The sequence below is a fragment of the Urocampus carinirostris genome, chromosome 20 (assembly GCF_059441175.1).
Source record: "Urocampus carinirostris isolate Australia breed hairy pipefish chromosome 20, RoL_Ucar_1.0, whole genome shotgun sequence".
Taxonomy (NCBI): Eukaryota; Metazoa; Chordata; class Actinopteri; order Syngnathiformes; family Syngnathidae; genus Urocampus; species Urocampus carinirostris.
Window position 1 is genome coordinate 6,810,814 of NC_142368.1, and position 19,324 is coordinate 6,830,137.

Consider the following 19,324-nt stretch of genomic DNA (forward strand, 5'->3'; position numbering starts at 1 on the left):
ACGCGGGTTCTGACTCGGTCCTATTTTACTGTTGGTATTTCCAGTCCCGTATTGTTCCCGTTCATTTTTGTCCTGTTTGATATCGCTTTCCAGTTTCGTTCCCGTCTATTTTTATCCTGTTTATTATTCTCTCCAGTTTTCGTTCCCGTCTTGTTTGTCCTGTATATTTTCGATATCCTGTTTCATTATCTATCCTGTCTGTCTGTCCTGTCCTGTCCGGTATCGACCCCATCTGTCCAGTATCAACTCGGGCAATTGGAATCGATCTCGTCGGTCTCTGGCTTCCTGTCTTTCCACGCCAGATGACAAAGTGCAAGGGGCCCAATAGTTTGGCACGCCACTGTATATATTTACAATAAAAGCGATTTACAACCGACCTGCCCATCTTTCCAACCCCCTAGAGAAACAATTTTTGTTGTGTTCCGATCAGACGGAGGAGAACGCGTCTAGCTCGTCCAGTTCGTCCAGCGGCAAAAGCAACGAGGTCAACAGGACGAGTGGTGGAAACGGCGGACTGATGGAGGAGATGAACGCTCTTTTGGCTCGAAGGTCGGACACCCAATGAGTGAAGATGCTGTCTTTTGTTTTCCATCTTTCCTAACACGGCGCTTCCTCTTACTCCCAGAAGAAAAGCGGCATCGGAGAAGCCCGACGACAACCAAAGTGTGAGTACACTCATCATCGAAGGTCCATCCATTATCCGCACCGCTTATCCTCAGTAGGGTAGCGGGGGTGCTGGAGCCCATCCCAGCTCTCTTCGGGCAGTGGGCAGGGGACACCCTGAACTGGTTGCCATCCAGTCGCAGGGCACACACAGACAACTGACTCGCTCATTCCCACCTAGGGACAATTTGGTTGGGCCAATCAACCTGACATGCATGTTTTTGGAATGTTGGAGGAAACCGGAGTGCCCGGAGGAAACCCACGCAAGCACGGGAAGAACATGCAAACTCCACACAGGAGGTTCGATCTCATGACCTCAGAACTGTGCCGTACATGCGTTCACCACTGCGCTGCCGCAATAATTACAATAATTCTAAATGTAATGTTAAATGGTATAAAAAGGCAGGGTTCGCACGGGTGCTTGAAATCCTTAGAAATGCTTGATTTTTAATGTGGTATCAAGGTCAGGAAAATTTTTGGGTTAGGGGCTTGAATATTGCCATGTTTCTTGGCAGTCTGATTCCAGAAACCCCACATAAAATGAAGAAAAATTAAACAATAAAAACGCGTGGAAAATGAGGCAGACACTCCTGCTCTGGTGGCTTGAGTTGCCATGTAAGGCGTCACCGCCCCCTACTGGTCCTATCCTATCTTAGCTCTAATTAGAAAACCGTCTCTTTTGGCTCGGCTCTCTTAGGAAGAGCCAGCTCTCTCGGTTCGCAAAGGGCTCCTCACATTTGTTTTGTTTGATGATATATTATCAATAAAAAAATTATTAATATTATTATACATTGTGCATGGAATTATTTAATAAGTTTGAGGGAAAATCTGAAAAACAAGATATAAATTAAAATATTAACTTATCTACAAAAAAATTAAAAAATAGATGTAGTGACTTACACACTGGACAGATTTAAAGTCATACAATAACACAAAATCTGTGAAAATGCAAAACAATAACATATAAAGCCGTAGTTTTTTTCACCACTGCGTATAACATATTTCTTCTTCCAGGACGACCCAAATTCGTCCTCACCCAACACCAGGGGGGGACAAAACTCAACAGGTGAGCTAGCATTAGCATCGCATGAATATCCTAGCATATTATTTTGCATTCTATGAAACTGTTTTTAAAATATATATATTTTTTCCATGACAACATAAAGACGGAGCAAAAAAGCCATGGGAGAGGGCCAACTCTGTCGACCGAGCCGCGGCTTCCAGGTACTTTATTGTGATTTTTGCAATCGCGTAAAAACAATTTTTTTAACGTTTGATTCAATGTCGGCCACGCAGGCTAAAACACGTGGGGAACGGCGCTGACGTTGACTCGCTAGACATGGATAGGATGAAACAGGTAAGCCGTCGCTTTAAAAATCCGAATAAAAATAATACATTCAAAAATACGTGAACAGAACGTGTGTTTGCTTATAGGAAATCTTGGAAGAGGTGTTCCGTGAGTTGCACAAAGTGAAGGAAGAAATTATTGATGGTGAGATTATTAGAAAATTAATTTCTTTGTTTTGTTTTTTTCTTGTCAAGTCATGTTTATTTGTATAGGCCTTTTAAGCACAAGGGGTCTCGAAGGGCTGCACAGACCACAGATTATAGTTGAGTGTCATCTGCGTAGCAATGGAAACTGATATTATACTTTCGAATCATATCACCTCATGGAATTATGTAAATTTGGGCCAAGTACTGAACAATTTGGAACACCACAGGTAACACTAAAGGGTTTAGATGTAATTTCACCATATTTAACACAGTGCGTCCTATCTGAGAGGTAGAATCTGAACCATAAGAGGACGGATCCTGAGAGACCAAGCCATTTTTCGGGCTGAAGCCGTGCATCTTTTTGGTCTAGATTTAAGCCGTAAGGGCGCCACGGAATCCAAGACAGAGTAGCATTAAAATCATTCATGAGTGGGTCAATGGAACCTTTATATAAAGGAAACAACGCAACTACCCCTTGAAGAAGATCAGAGAGTTTCAAATCTGTACTTAGTTTCGATATTACAACATTTAGCCAGTACTTCAAATGTAACTAAAAATGTATCATAAATTTTAGTATACGGTAACACGGTCACATTTGAGGTTGAAACTCCTCGAGTCAAAACCAAGTCCAGTGTGTTTCCATCTTTATGAGTCGGCTAATCTTTCAACTGATTAAAACAAAAATGTGTCAATTAGGAACGGAAACGCAACAGTAAGCGAACTGAGTGGGGAATTCATGAGAATGTTAAAGTCCCCCATAATAATGATTTTGTCTGCATAGGTTACTTAGTCAGACAACAGTTCCGAGAATTCATCTAAGAAAACCAAGTATGGAGGACCGCATGACCTGTGTGTGTGTTATTAATTAGTATCAGAATCATGCTGATATTTTTTACATTACAGTTTGAGATTCAACTTTTCTTAACTGGAACACTTTTTTCCAGTCATGTTAAGTAATATAAAATAACAGGACAAAATTTAACTTTGGACTGATGGAATTTTCTTTAGTCTCAGTTTTGTATTTTGCATTTTCTTGTTTATTTTTTATTCTTCTCAGTCATGTTGCAACAAACATCGCATCACAAAATGAACAAATCCCCGAAAAAGAAAATGGATAGACAGGTTTAAGTCACTGTCTTACAAAAGACCCGTCCCCAAGATAAAGTTTGTTACATTCACAGTATGTAAAAATCGAAAATGAAGTGAACAATGTAGCATTTCTACAAGTGTAAAATTGAAATAGTAATTAATCTTTCCGTGAGGTCAGTTTGGATTCACCTTGCGATTTCATCTTGCGACCACTAGATGACACTGTGTTAGTTAAAAATAAGGGCAAAGCTGTAGGATAATAGGGTTCTCAAATGACATTCGGTTAAGTAAACAAGAAAATCTGATGACTCAATCAGAATTTTGACATTATACTCTGCCAATTAATTAAAGACATCAATATAAAGTCCATTATTATATTAAAGTGAAACTCTTTTCAAATGTATTATTATTTTTTTTTTTTAATATTTCCAAACGTGATTTATGTGAAATTATATGAGCAATAAAGAATGAATACTTCCAATACTTGATTATTGTCATTTATTTTATTATAAAATTCATATATTTGTTTTTGGTTTCATATTTGAAAAGTCACATTTCTTTCGTTTTCCACTGTATTTTATTAAAGCAAAATTTACCACAGGTATTAGCTTACTTTTTTAAATATTTCTCAACCACGTTTATTTGAAATGATGACAGCAAAGACAACAAACAAAAACACTAAATATATGCGATGATCCATAATTATTTTCATTTCTTTTATCATAACAAAGATATTTATGATACTATTCTAATATTTTAAAATCCACATTTCGATGATTTATTATTTTACATACCTGTCAACTAATAGGTTTTTCCCTGATTGTATATGTTTTTTGATCCATTCTAATCGTGTACGTCGTATAACAATTTTTGATGACTTACTGCTACGTATAATAAGAAACACTGAATTCACTGCAAGTGGGTAAAGAACTTAGAAAGATTCTGAAAAAATTGTTTGCGCTGTTTAATTGCTAAACAAATTTGGCTTGTTTCCTCAAATTATTTTTGTTTTTATTCTACATAGTCTTTCTTGCTGTGAGTAAATAGGTGCCGTGTTAAGTCAGGTCAAGTCATGTTTTTTGTGACGCCCTTAATCACAAGGAGTCTCAAACGGCTGCACAGACCACAGATTATTGGTAACTACAGACGGTTATTACACCATCACCTGATCTAAAACCTACGTGAGGGCAAGGAAAAACTCAACAACCCAAGTCAAGTCATGTTTTTTGTGACGCCCTTAATCACTAGGATACAACGGGCTGCACAGACCACAGACTATTGCAAACTATAGACTATTATTACACCATCCCCCGATCTAAAACCTACATGTGTCAAGAACCGGAACAGGATTAGGACCCAAATGCGTGGCATTTCTCACACAAGCTTTTATTTTACGGGAAATGGGGAGTCATGCACGTTAGGCAGCAGTCTGGCGTGGAATGACAGGAAGCCAGAGGCTGACGACATCGATACCAATCGTCCGAGCAGATATCCGACAGATGGGGTTGATACCAGACAGGATGGGACAGACAGGATTGATATCAAAACAGGATATCAAAATTAAACAGGACAAACTAGACGGGAACGAAACTGGAAACCGATATTAAACAGGACAAAATAAACGAGAACAATACCGGACAGGAAATACCAACAGGAAACAGGACTGATTCAAAACCCACGTCTTGTGGGGCAGAGGTATCTGGGTGATTTATTTACCGTTGATTGTGTGACAAATTCTCTGCAATGCTGTTCCTATTTCTCTTATCTTTCTGATTATTTTTTTCCCGCCCCACAGTTCTAAGACACGAACTGAGTCGAGTGAGCACGACATAACGCCGCCTCTCCGAGAAGAAAGAAAGGCCCAAACTGTGACGTCCAGGAGCCACTGTAGCCGTTATCTTTTTACGACGTGCATTGAATTGAGTGCAGGCGTGTGTGCGTGTGAGAACCTCTGTCCTGTACATTTCTGTCTCCATGTTGTCCCTTTCTCTTTGGCCTGAAAAAAACAAGAAGGAATTTGATATATTCAAATGATTTTACACTGTTAAAGGGATAGTGTGTATTATTTAGCACCGGTTGATAGTAATACAACAAAAATAGACTTCAACACTCATAGATTGGATATTTGCATTTATTCTGCAGCACGTGAGCCTTACCTTGAAGAAGCTGACATGTTTGTTCGTCATCTTTCTGCTACGGGTACAAAGAAAAAAACAAAAAGCTTGGCAAGAAAAAAAAAAGAACATTTGATTTTGTCACTTTTTAGTTTAAAATGTAGTTGACACTCAGAAAAAGGGAGAGAAGACATCAAAGGAATTTAAACTTGCAGGGAGAACAGGGAGAGAAGCTTGAAGATAAGAAATTCCAACTTGTTCGAAAAGTCCTCCCTCGAACCTTTTTGTTTTATTGAATCTTCAAGGTTACAAAAAACAGATCAGCCTAAAAAGTTGTGGTTACTGCAACATAATTGGCCAATTGGGACAATGATAGAAAATAACGCAAATCAATCAAAATAACTAACAACTGTGCACAATAATATCCATCCATCCATTATCTGCACCGCTTATCCTCAGTAGGGTCGCGGGGGTGCCGGAGCCCATCTCAGCTGTCTTCGGGCAGTGGGCAGGGGACACCCTCAACTGGTTGCTGGCCAGTTGCACACAAAGACAGACAACTCACTCGCTCATTCACACCTAGGTACAATTCGGTTAGGCCAATAAACTTGACATGCATGTTTTTGGAATGTGGGAGGAAACCGGAGTGCCCGGAGGAAACCCACGCAAGCACGGGGAGAACATGCAAACTCCACACGGGAGGTTTGATCTCTTGACCTCAGAACTGTGCTGCACACGCACTAATGCGCAATAATAATAGACAAAATAACGAACTGCAACTTTTTTTCAGGTGTCTGATCGAAAAAAACAGAATCGCTTATAATTCCTGCTTTACATATATCATGAAATAAATAAATCAATTATTTATCGTAACATACATCAAATGATTGACTCAACGGTCACTTTGAGTCTCCGTAGTTTGTATTCTTCCTTGTGCTTTGTGGCACCTGTTTTCGGGTGCACTACAGAATACAGTGGCATCTATTGCTCAAATACACACTGTCCCTTTATTCAACACTTGAAAGGAATAAACGTTTATCCCTGCTGTCTTATTCACCGTCGATTTCTTACCAGTGTAAGTCAGTCAAATACGAGAATAATGATCAAGAAAAATCCTCCAGTTTTTCCTCAGTCTATTCCAGATTACTTTAAGAAGAAGGCAGGCTGCCCCATGGACATAATATTTTAGTAGTTTCTATATTTTTATGACCCTTAAAATCATATTCCTCAGAGACATAACGGGTATATGATTAATAAAATGTGCAATATTTTCCTTAACATCATATTTCTCAGAGACACGAAAGGAGTATGATCGAGATAATATCGCACATTTAATTAATTCCAGACAAATTACAAAACTGAACCTCTTTTTTATTTTTAAAATACTATATTTCATTTAGTTTTATTCCATTTTTGGAAGCCCACCAAAAAAGCAAAATGCCACTAAAACACATGTTGAAAAAAAAGAGAGAGAGTGACACCAAAATACGTGTTATGTTAATTCAAAAGTATATATGGATTGCAAAGCATTGTTCATTCTGTTCTGTTTATGACAACAAAGTGCTTCCTTGTTGAAAAACAGGAACAAAAGACAAAAAAATGCACTGTGTTTTGAATGAAATTGAAATTAAACTGGAAAACGTCTTTGATAAATCGCCCTGACTTGTTTCTTTATTGTGTGTGTTTTGTATATAGAAGCTTTTATTGTCTTCATGTCATGATTACACATTACATTCACCTGTGCCCGCTCGTTTGGCGCCAGCTGCTGCTGGTTACCTGATTGGTTCCCCTATTTAAGCTCAGTCCTTTCACTCTCCTGTTGTCAGTCCGTAAGCGAACCTCTGTTTTCACAAGGTACGCATTTTTGACTCTGACTCCTCTCTGTCCCGTTTTTCACCCGTTTTCCACCGGTTTTCCACCCGTCTGTTCCTGATTTCCCCGTTTGTCTCCTGCTACGACCCGTTTTTGACCCCGACCACGTTTAGATCTCCCGTCCTGGCTAACGAACAGTTTTCTGACGTCGACCACGTTCTGACCTACCGCCCTGGCTAACAACCTGTTTTTCCGTCTAACTATGCTACGATCTCCCGCTCCGGAAGATCCACTTTTGCATTCAGAGCACGCTCTGATCCCGTGAGCGGCTTGCTTCCCGCGTCCAGTGAGCACTGGATCGCTAGTGCTGACTTTCCTCTATGTTCCAATAAACTTGTGAGTAACATTACGCATCTGGGTCCTCTTTCTGTTCTGGTCTTGACATGTCATCTTTACCTAAAAGGCTATTATTATTAATTTTTTTTTAATATATGTGACAAAAATATCCTTTTAGATAAAAGGTATTCAGTTGTTTTCAAGCCAAGAGCTACTTTTGCTACTTATTAGTACAAAGGGCAACCAGTTTGATATATATTTCTAAAATAACTTGTAACACTTACTATGTTATTATTATGATATTACCAGGTTAATTATTGCGAGTAGAAAGAATAGAGAAAGAATAGAGAAAGAGAGTAAAAGACAGAAAGAGGGAGAAAAACAAAAAGGAAAAAAGGAGAAAAGGGGAGAGAGAAAGTGAGGGAGAGTGAGAGGAACATAAAGATAGAAGGAAAATAAGAGCAACAGAAAGTAAGGGAATAAATAAGGAGAAAGAAAAGGAGAAATAAGGAGAGGAAGAGAAAGAATGATGGAAAGCGAGGAGGATAAAAAGAAAAAGACAGAGAAAATGAAAGGTGAGAATGAGAAAAAAGGGAGACAGAAAGAGACAAAGAATGAAAGACAAGAGAAATAAAGGGAAGAGGGAAAATTCGAAAAATATGGTTAATTTGACTCGGTCAGGTAAGTAAAAGAAAAGTATTTTACTAGAAAATCTCAATGGCCCAGCAATGCTGGGTTATTTTCACAACAGGTCTGCGGGCACATCAGCTTTCTTTAAGGGCATCTGGGTGCCTACGGGCACCAGGTTGGAGATTTTTATATATGTATATATGTACAGTATGGAAAATAATAGGTAATGTGCAAAATAATTCAATATAGAAGATTGCATTTAATTGAACCTCTCTTAGGTATTTTAAATCACTTGCATGATTCAGTAAATTAGTTTTGTTTTATTACTTTTAGTTTATATAAAGTATATTAAAAAATATTTATAATTGAAAGAGCAAAATGATATGCCTGTGAAACATTTTTAACTAATATGTATTATTTTACTTTCATTTTTTGGGACATTTTGCAGTATGCACAATTTGTTAAACGGGGAAAACTTGACAATACTATTTATTAGTTTGTTCATATATTAACTTTTATAATTTAAATGGAAAAAAATCTCTGTTAGCAAATCATTTTGATGTGTGATTATGATTTAATTCCTATTATTTTTCCCAGGTTGATGTATTTATATGTCATTTTCCTATATATTAAAAAAAATAAACTGGAATTTTTGCAGTGCACACATTTTGTTTTTATTCATGTATTTCTGTATTTACTTACAATATATGAGGTGGGTCACGTCATTTTATAGGACGACTACCATAGAAAATTAAACTCCAAAGCTTGATTAATTGATTTTCTCAAAACCATTATGATTGTGTTTTTTTTTACCTGCAATAAAAACTATTGGTGCAGTTTAGCGATACTTGGCTGGAAAATCAAATATTTTTCGTGGTAGACCATAGTAAAAACAAAAGTGGAAACCACTGTTGTAAATATATATATATATATATTTAAATACTTTTTATTGAACATTGTATTGTTATAAACACATTTGGCATGAAACAGCCAAATAAGAACAGTTTTACCATTTTAAGGGGAACAAAAAATGCAGCAGCAATACTTTAAGAAATATATTTAAATAAGTAAAAATACATCATAATTATGTCATTTTAGAGCAAACAGAATGAAGAACAGCACATATATGTATTATATCACCAGGGTTTGGTAGGGTTACTTTAACTGGATTACTTTCAACTACTTTTGGATTACTCCAATACCAAATATTCTAATAAAAGACAAAAGAAACTAAATATGAATAAAATGACTAAATTTTGTGCAGGCTTGGGGTGTAACGGAACACATGGAACGGCAAAAATGATGTTGGCAAGCTGTTTGGATTTATTTTCATTTTGTTTCTGTCGCATTTTATGTTAGTTTTGCCGGAGATCAAAGCCAGGAGAGAAAGCTTACCACGTGTTGTGAGTCGTAATTTTATTAATATTTAGTTTCTTTTGTCTTTTATTAGCATATTTGGTATTGGAGTGATCCAAAAGTAATTGAAAGTAATCCAGTAAAAGTAACCCTACCCATCCCTGTATATCACATTATTTTCATTACCATTTTTACCTTTTTATTTTGTTTTACTTGGTTTGACTGGAGATGCCCTCCAATTTCTTAAAACCTTATTTGTATAATGACAATAAAGGCCATTAATTCATTTTACTCAACACAAGGTGGGTGTTTGAGTATAGTATATTATATATTTTTCATATATCGGGAATGTCTTATTATATTTTAAAATTTAGGAATACATTTTTTAAAGTGGTTTTACCTTTTTGATAATTTTAGTCCTGTAGTAAATATTTTCGGCAACTTCCGCCTTGCCAAGAAAGTCTCGCGATGTTTTCGCACGTAAGCCAGAGCATCGACGAGATCTGGCGCGGGACGGAAGAGTGGCGAATATCGGAGCCGAAGTAGAAGCAGCAAAGTCGGTCGGGGAGAGAACCGGAGCTGGAGGGGGGGCGTGTGAGAGTTGACGCGGCGGGTCCCGAAAGCCCCAAACCAGGCATACTAAACGCGGCGTGAATGAGACAGGCAAGCTGGAGGACTTCGACATGGCATCCGGAGGAACCCTTTACATCGGGTCGGACGGCTCGGAGATGCCGGCCGGGATCGTGGAGCTCCACGAGATAGAAGTGGAGACCATCCCGGTGGAAACCATCGAGACCACCGTCGTCGACGAAGAGGACGACGATGAGGAGGATGAAGACGACGACGAGGAGGACGTCCAGCCCATGATCGCCCTCCAGCCGCTGGACGACGACGGCTCCATTCACCAGCACCAGTTCCACCACCATCACCACCACCCAGAAGTTATCCTCGTCCAGACCCGGGAGGAGGTCGTCGGCGGGGACGATTCCGATCTCCACACGGATGACGGCGGCGGAGGGTTCGAGGACCAGATCCTCATCCCGGTGCCTGCCCCGGGCGTGGAGGACGAGTACATCGAGCAGACTTTAGTGACCGTAGCCGGGAAAAGCTCGGTGGGACGTGTAAAAAGAGGAGGCGGTGGGTCTGGCGCCAAGAAAGCGGGGAAAAGGAGCTACATGAGCGGCGCTGAGACCGGAACGCGTAAATGGGAACAGAAGCAGGTGCAGATAAAAACTCTGGAGGGGGAGTTCTCCGTAACGATGTGGGCATCGGGTAAGTCTTCCGGAGTTAGCCCGGCTACTTGCTGTCACATCTCGGCTACACGAGGCCTTGTTTGCCAGGGCGTTGTCCTTCCTGCACCCGACTAGTTCCTGGAGTGTTCTGACCGTTCGCAAATAGAGCTTAGAGTCTTGCATTTGCCTTTTCTTTCGACGCCGAACCATCGATCTAATGTTTTTGTTTTGAAGGAAGCCATGTTTTAAGTGTTGCTGGGCGCCGCCATATTCCCCGAGTGCTGAGAAGTATGGCGGCGGCCCCCGAAAAAATGGCGACAGGCCCAGGCAACATGGTGCCCACGGTGTTCTGGTGGCCCACCGAACGTGAAATTATATCATAGTTCGCACGTTATAAGGGGTGAAAATCGCCCTGAATTGAACAACACGCGCGCTTTAATACAGTATCCCAACTTAATTCACCACATTCCCAGTTTTTAAGCCATTTTATTTATCATTTTGTGTGTTAGCATGTTGCTAACTTGATAGATATGTTAGCATTTAGCCGTCGAAGGATTGAGTAGGCCTCTATTAGCAAAGTTGGGTCACGTAACAGATTCGTCACACACGCCCCTCAAAGTTTACTTGATGCTTTGTAAGTTTCATAGAATTAATTACAAACGTGTTTTACTGTATTATCGTGGGTCAAACATGAAGTTATTCTTAGGAATGAACGATACACAAATCTTGAGTGATAACTATCGATTATAACTGTTACCTCTTACAGATGCTTGAAATCCCCTTCTCTCTGCAAAAAACATCACAACTATTTGTATAATTCATGATGCTATGTTTTCCTTTTATTAATATAAATTTTGATTTCTTTTTTTATAACAACTTCTTTCCCCAAAGGTTTAATTTCATACCTGTCAACCTCCACGGCTCCATGCCCTTACAAACGTCGTATTTTCCCATAAAAAAGACAAAATAATCTTACACCATATTTTTTCAAACGTGTTTATTTATGTAGTTTAACATGTTTTACTGCACATTTGTTTCGTTATATCATTTATATTGTTATCATTTTGTTGTAAGATCCTGAGTTGCGCGACATAAATAAGGTTTATTGTAAAAAAAAAACATTTAAATGAAGTAGCTTGGACGTTCACTGTAGAAGGAAAAAATACATGGAAATATAATTAAGTAGAATAATCCGTTTTCTTATTCAAATTATGAATTTATTTTCTTCATTAAATTATTGTTGGTAATATACTGATTAAAGGGATAACCACAAACCGGTCTTTTTTCCTTTTCTCCTTTTATACTTCCTTTTTTTTCTTCACTTCTTTATACAACATCATAATTCGTAATATAATGCATCAAAGCAAGTGAGCCTTTTGAGAGCCGTCTCTTTAATGAGTTGAGCCGAAAAAGCCGGTTCCCTAAAAAGAGACGGACTTCCTTTCACTACATCAAACTGCTCGCTTCGTTTGCAACGGGAAAGAACGATTCCAAGATAGAGGCTTCCGCGACGAACGCGTTTGATTTATTTGCTGTTTCGTAATAGTCGGATGGTACCCATAATTGACAAATTTGTGTTTCCCGTTCAGATTTTCTTGTACGTCGTACACGTCTTAAAATGCATAATAAAGGTATTTTGTGCGGCAAAATCGTACAGGTTGACAGGTATGTATTTTCTCGGTATGTGATACCAGTATCAATTTCTTTCTGGTGGCCATTTGACAATTAGCAATAAATAATTAAAAGAATGTTAAACTGACATTCAACAAATGCCATATGAAGGGTAAACATTAAGGATTCAAAGGTGAAGTGTGTCATTTTAAGTGTCCTCAAAAATTTGCCAGTAGAATAATTTTTTGGGGTATGAGACTATCCTCTTCAATATCACTTTTGGCAAAGCTGGGACAAAACACACTAGCTGTGAGGAATGAGGCGGCAGGGGCGGAGAGTAATATTGTGCTCATCCCTGCAGTTTTGTTACGTAAGAGTAGCATGAAAAGCCTGTTTCAAATACAGTTCAAACGCTAACCCATACCACAAAAGGATGAAAAAAATGTATACTCGGCCGCGTTAAATGGAGGAACACGGATATTTCACTCTCTGTGTGTTCGTCTAGCATCCAGGTTGTGAGACAGGTAACACAAATGCTGAAACTGAGCAGTTCCGTTACGGCAGGATATTCTCACTGGGCGGTTAGCGCACAGCCCAACGGTGCAGAGGTCCAGGGTTCGATTCAAACTGCCGCATCCTCCACATGCAGAGTTTGCATGTTCTCCCCGTGCCTGCATGGGTTTCCTCCAGGCTCCCAAATTTCAATAAAATGCATGTCAGGTTAATTGGCCGGTCCAAATTTTCCCAAGGTGTGAATGAGCGAGTGAGTTGTCTGTCTCTGTGCCCTGTAACTGGCTGGCAACCAGTTCAGGGTGACCCCTCCCAAAATATGGCTAGGATGGGCTCCAGCACCCCCGCGACCCTAGTCAGGATAAATGGTGTAGGAAATTGATGGATGGTTGGATATTCTTGCACACATGAGTTACAGAAACAAGGCTTCTTGATCTCATCTCATCTCATTAGCCGTACCGCTTATCCTCATTAGGGTCGCGGGGGGGCTGGAGCCCATCCCAGCCATCTTCGGGCAGTGGGCAGGGGACACCCTGAACTGGTTGCCAGCCAATCGCAGGGCACACGGGGACAGACAACTCATTCGCTCATTCACACCTAGGGACAATTTGGACCGGCCAATTCACCTGAAATGCATGTTTTTTTGGAATGTGGGAGGAAACCGGAGTGCCCGGAGGAAACCCACGCAAGCACGGGGAGAACATACAAACTCCGCACAGAAAGTCTGGAGCTGGATTTGAACCCACGACAGGTTCCCATGACATGAACTGTGCCGCACAAGCGCTAACCACTGTGCCGCCGTGCTGCCCGGCTTCTTGATCAGGAATGCTCAATCAAATGGCTGACAATTACTTTTACACTAGGGAGGCATACCTCAGGACTGAAAGCCCATGGAAATAACGCTCCAGTAGAAATTTCCCACAACACAGAATGATTGTCCAAACTGGTTCTACTAGTCAAGATTTGGGTATCAGACCGAAATTGGCACTAGATTTTCCTAATTCATTTTTATTTAAAAGTAATGGTTAAAACTTAATCAAAAGAATCCTCCAATGACTTCTATACAGCCCTTATCGCTGAGCCACGAACATATCGTAGCTATTAATGGAAGTAAGTCCCGGACTCCCCCAATTTGAATCAATTTAAGTCTTGTGTTTTGTGTCTGTCACTTTCCTTTGACATACTTTCTGCTTATAAATAAAACCCACTATAGTCGTTTCCTGAAGGCTCGCCTGTGTCCGGTTCAGTTCTGTAATGTATTTCTAGGCGCCCACGAAGACATCGACCACGAGTCTGTAGTGGAGGAACAGATTGTGGGCGACAACTCGCCACCGGATTACTCGGAGTACATGACGGGGAAGAAACTGCCCCCCGGCGGCATCCCCGGCATCGACCTCTCGGACCCCAAGCAACTGGCGGAGTTTGCCAGGTGCGAAACTTGGGCAAGATAATCTTAATGAAGAAATAAGTGTCTTTGTCTATCAAATATACTATTAACTAGTTCTTACAAATTAATGTGTCTTTTGGGGGGGGTCTGGCTCCAAATAGGATGAAACCCAGGAAAATCAAAGAGGATGACGCTCCCAGGACAATAGCTTGCCCTCATAAAGTGAGTTTAAAGTTTCATTACTAATATGGGGTTGCAAATAATTCATGTTGTCCATTGCACAGTGGTTCCTCTACTTATGAATTTCATTTGTTCTTGGAGTAGCTTTCGAACCTGAAACATTTGCAAGTAAAGACTCGTTGTATATGTAAATTCATTCATCTTTCCAAACCCAGCAAAAGCACTGCATTTTTTATTTTGTAAATCATAAAACGGCATCAGAAAATGAAAGACAGGTTAAAATCAAATTAGCGCACAATTAACATAAAATGTGGGGCAGGTAATGTAAAAACAAAACTAGGAATAAAGGAAGTAATAATAATGTTTATTTTTTGCCTCGCGTTCAATGAAAAACTGATTCAATGATGTCTGCCTTTGCCGACTTTTGACAACCCGTCGGAAATGCACGATACAGACGTTGTGATAGCCCGACTTTTCAACTCTTTTTTTCCGGGTGATTCCTTACCACAAATTCTGCGATTTCATGGATTTTTTTCTAAAATGTCTTTAATTTGGGCTGATTGGATGATGGCTGCGTCCTCCTTTCTGCTATCTTCCCGGAACCCCGACTCGTCTCTGAGCTGTGACGGTGACACAAAGAGCATGCTGGGGGCATGTATGCGCACTGGGTTGCCAGGCAGATTTTAAGCGTGAGCGTGTTTCATTCAGGAAACTCGAGGTGTGGCAAAGCGCAATGCTTATTGTACCGTATTTTTGACTAAGTAACCTGAAACTTTGAAATGTAGACATTCCTAAGTAGAGCTACCAGTGTATTTATGAAAAACAAATGTTTGAATATTAATACTTTGAATTCATTAAAAAAAACGGAAAAAGTGACATAAGCATTGGGGATGTCATAAAATAAAAAGTCGAAGTTACAACTAGTTATAAGTGGTGCTTAATAGTTAAATTGCAAAATGACCTCTTTTAGTGAGACTGCCCCTAAATAGAGTAGTGTATACAGTGTAGATATCCAGTATGTACACACACTGTTATCCCTCGCTTCTTCGCAGCCTCAGTGCATCACGGGTTGAAGAATATCTTGCGATCCATTATCCCTTTTAGCATATTGCTGCAAGCGGGTGGCTGGCAGAGTGCATTTATTTGTGCAGTTTCTGTATATCCGCCTAATATGACTGTCGCCACGATCCATCACCCTCAATCCTTTATTGCTTAAAGCGGTGACATGCAGAGTGGGCTTTTGTCAGGCCTAATAGTGTTTTTTATTTCTTTTTTTTTCTGCTGTTATAATATTTCTTCCTAAAACTAACTACACTCATGCGATCCATGATCCCCAATCCCATTTTCCTGTGAGTGGGGACCGTTCGAAGGCACTTTTTAGGAGTTGTGCTGCTCTGGTCTTTTTTTTTTTTTTTCTCGTTTTAGGCAGCTGAAGCGTGTCATTGAGGCCAACCTAAAATGAACTGCACTGTTTATGTCTCAATCCATTATCCCCAGTCCACTGCTGAGAGTAGGGACCGAAAGAGCAAATTCATCAGGACTGGTATCTTTTTTTGCTCTTTGTTTAAAAATAAACATTGCCCATGCAGCTGTGATCCACTATGCCCGGTCAACTATTACTGCGAGCGAGGACTGGCAGAGCCCACGTTAAATATGATAAACAAGGGATTACAATAGTAATAGTTTAAAATTTTGAAGAATAACACACTAAACGGCATACAAAATAAAAGAAATTAAAGAAGAAATAAATCTTTACAATTCATTATAATAGAATATGGATGCATTAAATATGAGCATAGGCTACTTTAGAATTTAATGGGTTATTTGCATTTTACTGAGTTTAGTTCTTAATATCTTTTCTAATCTGAATTCTCCTGTCGTGTCTCCATTGTAATTCATGTTTTCGATTGAGGGGAAAAAAGTATATAGATATAAAAACGTGATTGCGTTCCAAAGACGACGCCCACGCCTTCTATATTGGTGCTCTCCATCTTGTTTTCATCCTTTTAACGCGACTTGTGCCCCCTCGCCAGGGCTGCACCAAAATGTTCAGGGACAACTCGGCCATGAGGAAGCACTTGCACACCCACGGGCCCCGAGTGCACGTTTGCGCCGAGTGCGGCAAAGCTTTCGTAGAGAGCTCCAAACTCAAGCGTCACCAGCTCGTCCACACGGGGGAGAAACCCTTCCAGGTGCTTATTTACAAAATTTATTGGAATGACTGTTGGGCTAAAAGTTGTGTTTACAGGCTTGGGACGAGACTTTACCATTTCAGATATATCACTATGATCGTGATGCTAATTTCTACTATTACAGTACAGTCGCTAGCATTAGCACTGGTCAAGTAGGGTCGCGGGGGTGCTAGAGCCCATCCCAGCTATCTTCGGGCAGTGGGCAGGGCACACAGGGACAGACAATTCGCTCGCTCATTCACACCAAGGGACAATTTTGGAATGTGGAATGTCTTTGGAATGTGGGAGGAAACCGGAGTGGCCGGAGGAAATCCACGCAAGCACGGGGAGAACATGCAAACTCCACACAGGAGGTTCGCTGTTGATATTCACATATTACAATACACGTTGGTTAAAGTAGTAGTTTGCAAATACAGACACACCAGTGGTTGTTTTGCTTCATTATGTTATCTATTCCTTTATCATTCCTTTGCATTAGTTTTTATCATTTTTAAGAAGTGAACTGAAAAAAGGTGTGACCAAATCCTGACATCCGTCCTCTGCTTTGTCCCCAGTGCACCTTCGAAGGCTGCGGCAAGCGCTTCTCGCTGGACTTCAACCTACGCACTCACGTGCGCATCCACACGGGCGACCGTCCTTACGTTTGCCCCTTCGACGGGTGCAACAAGAAGTTTGCGCAGTCCACCAACCTCAAGTCGCACATCCTCACACACGCCAAAGCCAAGAACAACCAATGAGACGCCCGCCTCTCTTCTTAGCGCGCCGTGACCAAAAGAAACGGACACGGCGTTTTCCTTTCGGCAAAAAAAAGACTTGTTTTTAACCAGAGAGGGTTTCATCTGGTCGCACGGCGTTTTAGTTGCCATTCCGGTGTGCATATTGTACACCCGCAAGCTACGTTACACTAACTTCTTCTTTTCGGCACAGGGAAAAACAATAAGCACCCCCGGTATATTCTTGGGCAGAGATCGTTTTACATGTTTATCCAATCTTTTAGCGGCTTTTGCAGTTCTCGAGAGGCACGGGCATCTTTTTTTTTTCGTTCAGAACGCGGCACTCAGGCGCAGTAATGATTGGTTCTGTTTTTGTCTCCATGTTGTTGTATTTCGACTGGCCACAATAAAAACCACTCTTCCCTGTTGGAATAGTAACACGACTGGTGCTCAGGCTCCCTTTGTGTTCTTCTTTGTGCTGCAGGTAGCAAAAAATGTTATTCTTTTTTTACCTGACAGCTTGCAACAAATGGTAAGATGCCTGCTGTATTCGAATCATATTGGAGGATGATTAACCCGTTGTGACTTTTTGCTGTTGTTTCCAATATTTTAGTGTGGTCTTTTTGAGGTCGAACTGCTCTTGCTGCAGTAATAAACAGCTCGTTAGAATAAATAAATCCGAGTACATTTATGTCCTTTTCACTTTATAGCATTGACGTGCGGTGAGGTCCCCGTCTGGCGTGAGGCACAGACAGATTAACAAATAAATGAACCGACAACCTATCATTTGATGGCAGAGCAATAAAGCAATATATAAACTGAAGCATAGAAAATAATGTTGTTTTCCCATAACTTATAAATTACGTCTTTGTGCTTCTCCTTTTGTATAAAAGCATTAAATACTGGAATGCTTCATTTACAGTTATCCTGCTAATGCTATCACTGTTTGGGATGAGGTCAGAACCAAATATGAATCCTTGGTCTCACGATCGCCCTCTGCCATGAGGCAAGAGAATTGCGTGCCTCACTCTGAATCTGAAGATTCTCAGAACAGTAATGCGTTATATCCTAATTTGGTTAATAATATAATTTGAAAATATAGCAATTTGGAAAAAAAATACCCCAAAGTATCAAGTCAAATGAGAAAGAACTTTAGAATTAATGTTACCATTTAATATATTTGTACTTTTATATTTCCATTATGACACACGAGGCCGTGCCTCACCTGCCTCCCCTAACTGCACATTCCTGCCTTATAGTAAAAGTAAAAATGAGCAATCAATTGATATTTTTTACTCATTTTTATTTTGTCATTTTAATAACTGTTACGTATCCATCACTTTGATCACTGTTTTTAATCTTTCCCCCTAAAATATAGGTTTATTAATGACCGTTTTTAAGGATAGAAAACGGGGGCAGTATTTAAATTCAACATATTTTCACAATTTTTGTAATACTTAAAATATGAATATGGTCAGTAAAATTCGCTTTTGCATTTTTGAAAGGAACATAGTCATCTGTGCAGTTTGTTTTACATTATATGACTTAAACACCCCCGAAACAGAAATATATTACACTATTAAGTTTATAGTAAATGTAAAAAATAGAGCTTTATACGTACATGATTTGACATAAGAATAACAATACAAAATGCAGGTTTATATGTAGGTTTGTACCTATATATATGCTGCTCTCTGCTGGTCACAGGTGTCATTACATCAGGAACTCTCCATGGTGCTATCCTGCGATCGACTTTGTGCCACGTGAGTCGCCCGTTAAATAAATCGAATTGTCTTTCATGCATGAAAGCAAAGCAAATTACACAGACTTTATCGCATTGCTTAGAGATATCGATCAAAAATATGAGACTCCAGGGTAGTCTTAACGCCAAAGAATACTGATGACATTCACGCCGCGGCTTAGTTGTAGCGGACATAGCTCAAAATCCTTTATTGATTTTGTTGCATCGTTGTATTTTTTTTTGCTCACTTTACAACAATTTATG

General features: G+C 39.9%; 2 protein-coding genes and 1 long non-coding RNA gene across 8 annotated transcripts in view; 2 read left to right on the top strand and 1 right to left on the bottom strand.

Moving 5' to 3' along the window:
- The window catches only part of evlb (Enah/Vasp-like b), a 49,117-nt gene extending 42,101 nt beyond the window's left edge, over positions 1 to 7,016 (top strand). For 4 of the 5 annotated variants that reach the window (XM_088324811.1, XM_088324807.1, XM_088324808.1 and 1 more), the window contains exons 7-13: positions 431 to 549; positions 626 to 665; positions 1,678 to 1,729; positions 1,830 to 1,887; positions 1,960 to 2,020; positions 2,098 to 2,155; positions 5,042 to 7,016. In XM_088324811.1, coding sequence (XP_088180937.1) covers positions 431 to 549; positions 626 to 665; positions 1,678 to 1,729; positions 1,830 to 1,887; positions 1,960 to 2,020; positions 2,098 to 2,155; positions 5,042 to 5,079 — 426 coding nt within the window. In that variant the 3' untranslated portion in view covers positions 5,080 to 7,016. The remainder of the gene's footprint in view (positions 1 to 430; positions 550 to 625; positions 666 to 1,677; positions 1,730 to 1,829; positions 1,888 to 1,959; positions 2,021 to 2,097; positions 2,156 to 5,041) is intronic. The other variant, XM_088324809.1, reaches the window with a different exon arrangement.
- Positions 1 to 19,324, bottom strand: part of LOC148346107 (uncharacterized) — a 255,697-nt gene that overhangs the window by 19,234 nt on the left and 217,139 nt on the right. The gene's annotated exons all lie outside the window — the stretch shown is intronic.
- Positions 9,973 to 17,762, top strand: yy1b (YY1 transcription factor b). Of its 2 annotated transcripts, none has more exons than XM_088325181.1 (5): positions 9,973 to 10,766; positions 14,114 to 14,276; positions 14,396 to 14,456; positions 16,448 to 16,606; positions 17,161 to 17,762. In XM_088325181.1, the coding sequence occupies exons 1-5, from the start codon at positions 10,178 to 10,180 to the stop codon at positions 17,341 to 17,343; spliced, it is 1,155 nt and encodes a 384-aa protein (XP_088181307.1). In that variant the 5' UTR covers positions 9,973 to 10,177; the 3' UTR covers positions 17,344 to 17,762. The 2 variants fall into 2 exon arrangements, with proteins under 2 accessions (XP_088181307.1, XP_088181308.1); XM_088325182.1 differs by having other exon boundaries at positions 9,974 to 10,766; positions 14,126 to 14,276.

Excerpts from the sequence above, each read along its gene's own strand:
- yy1b (XM_088325181.1), top strand. The coding sequence starts at position 10,178 with ATGGCATCCGGAGGAACCCTTTACATCGGGTCGGACGGCTCGGAGATG. Across the intron at positions 10,767-14,113 it reads CGTAACGATGTGGGCATCGG|GCGCCCACGAAGACATCGAC; the intron begins GTAAGTCTTCCG and ends ATGTATTTCTAG. Across the intron at positions 16,607-17,160 it reads CGGGGGAGAAACCCTTCCAG|TGCACCTTCGAAGGCTGCGG; the intron begins GTGCTTATTTAC and ends CTTTGTCCCCAG.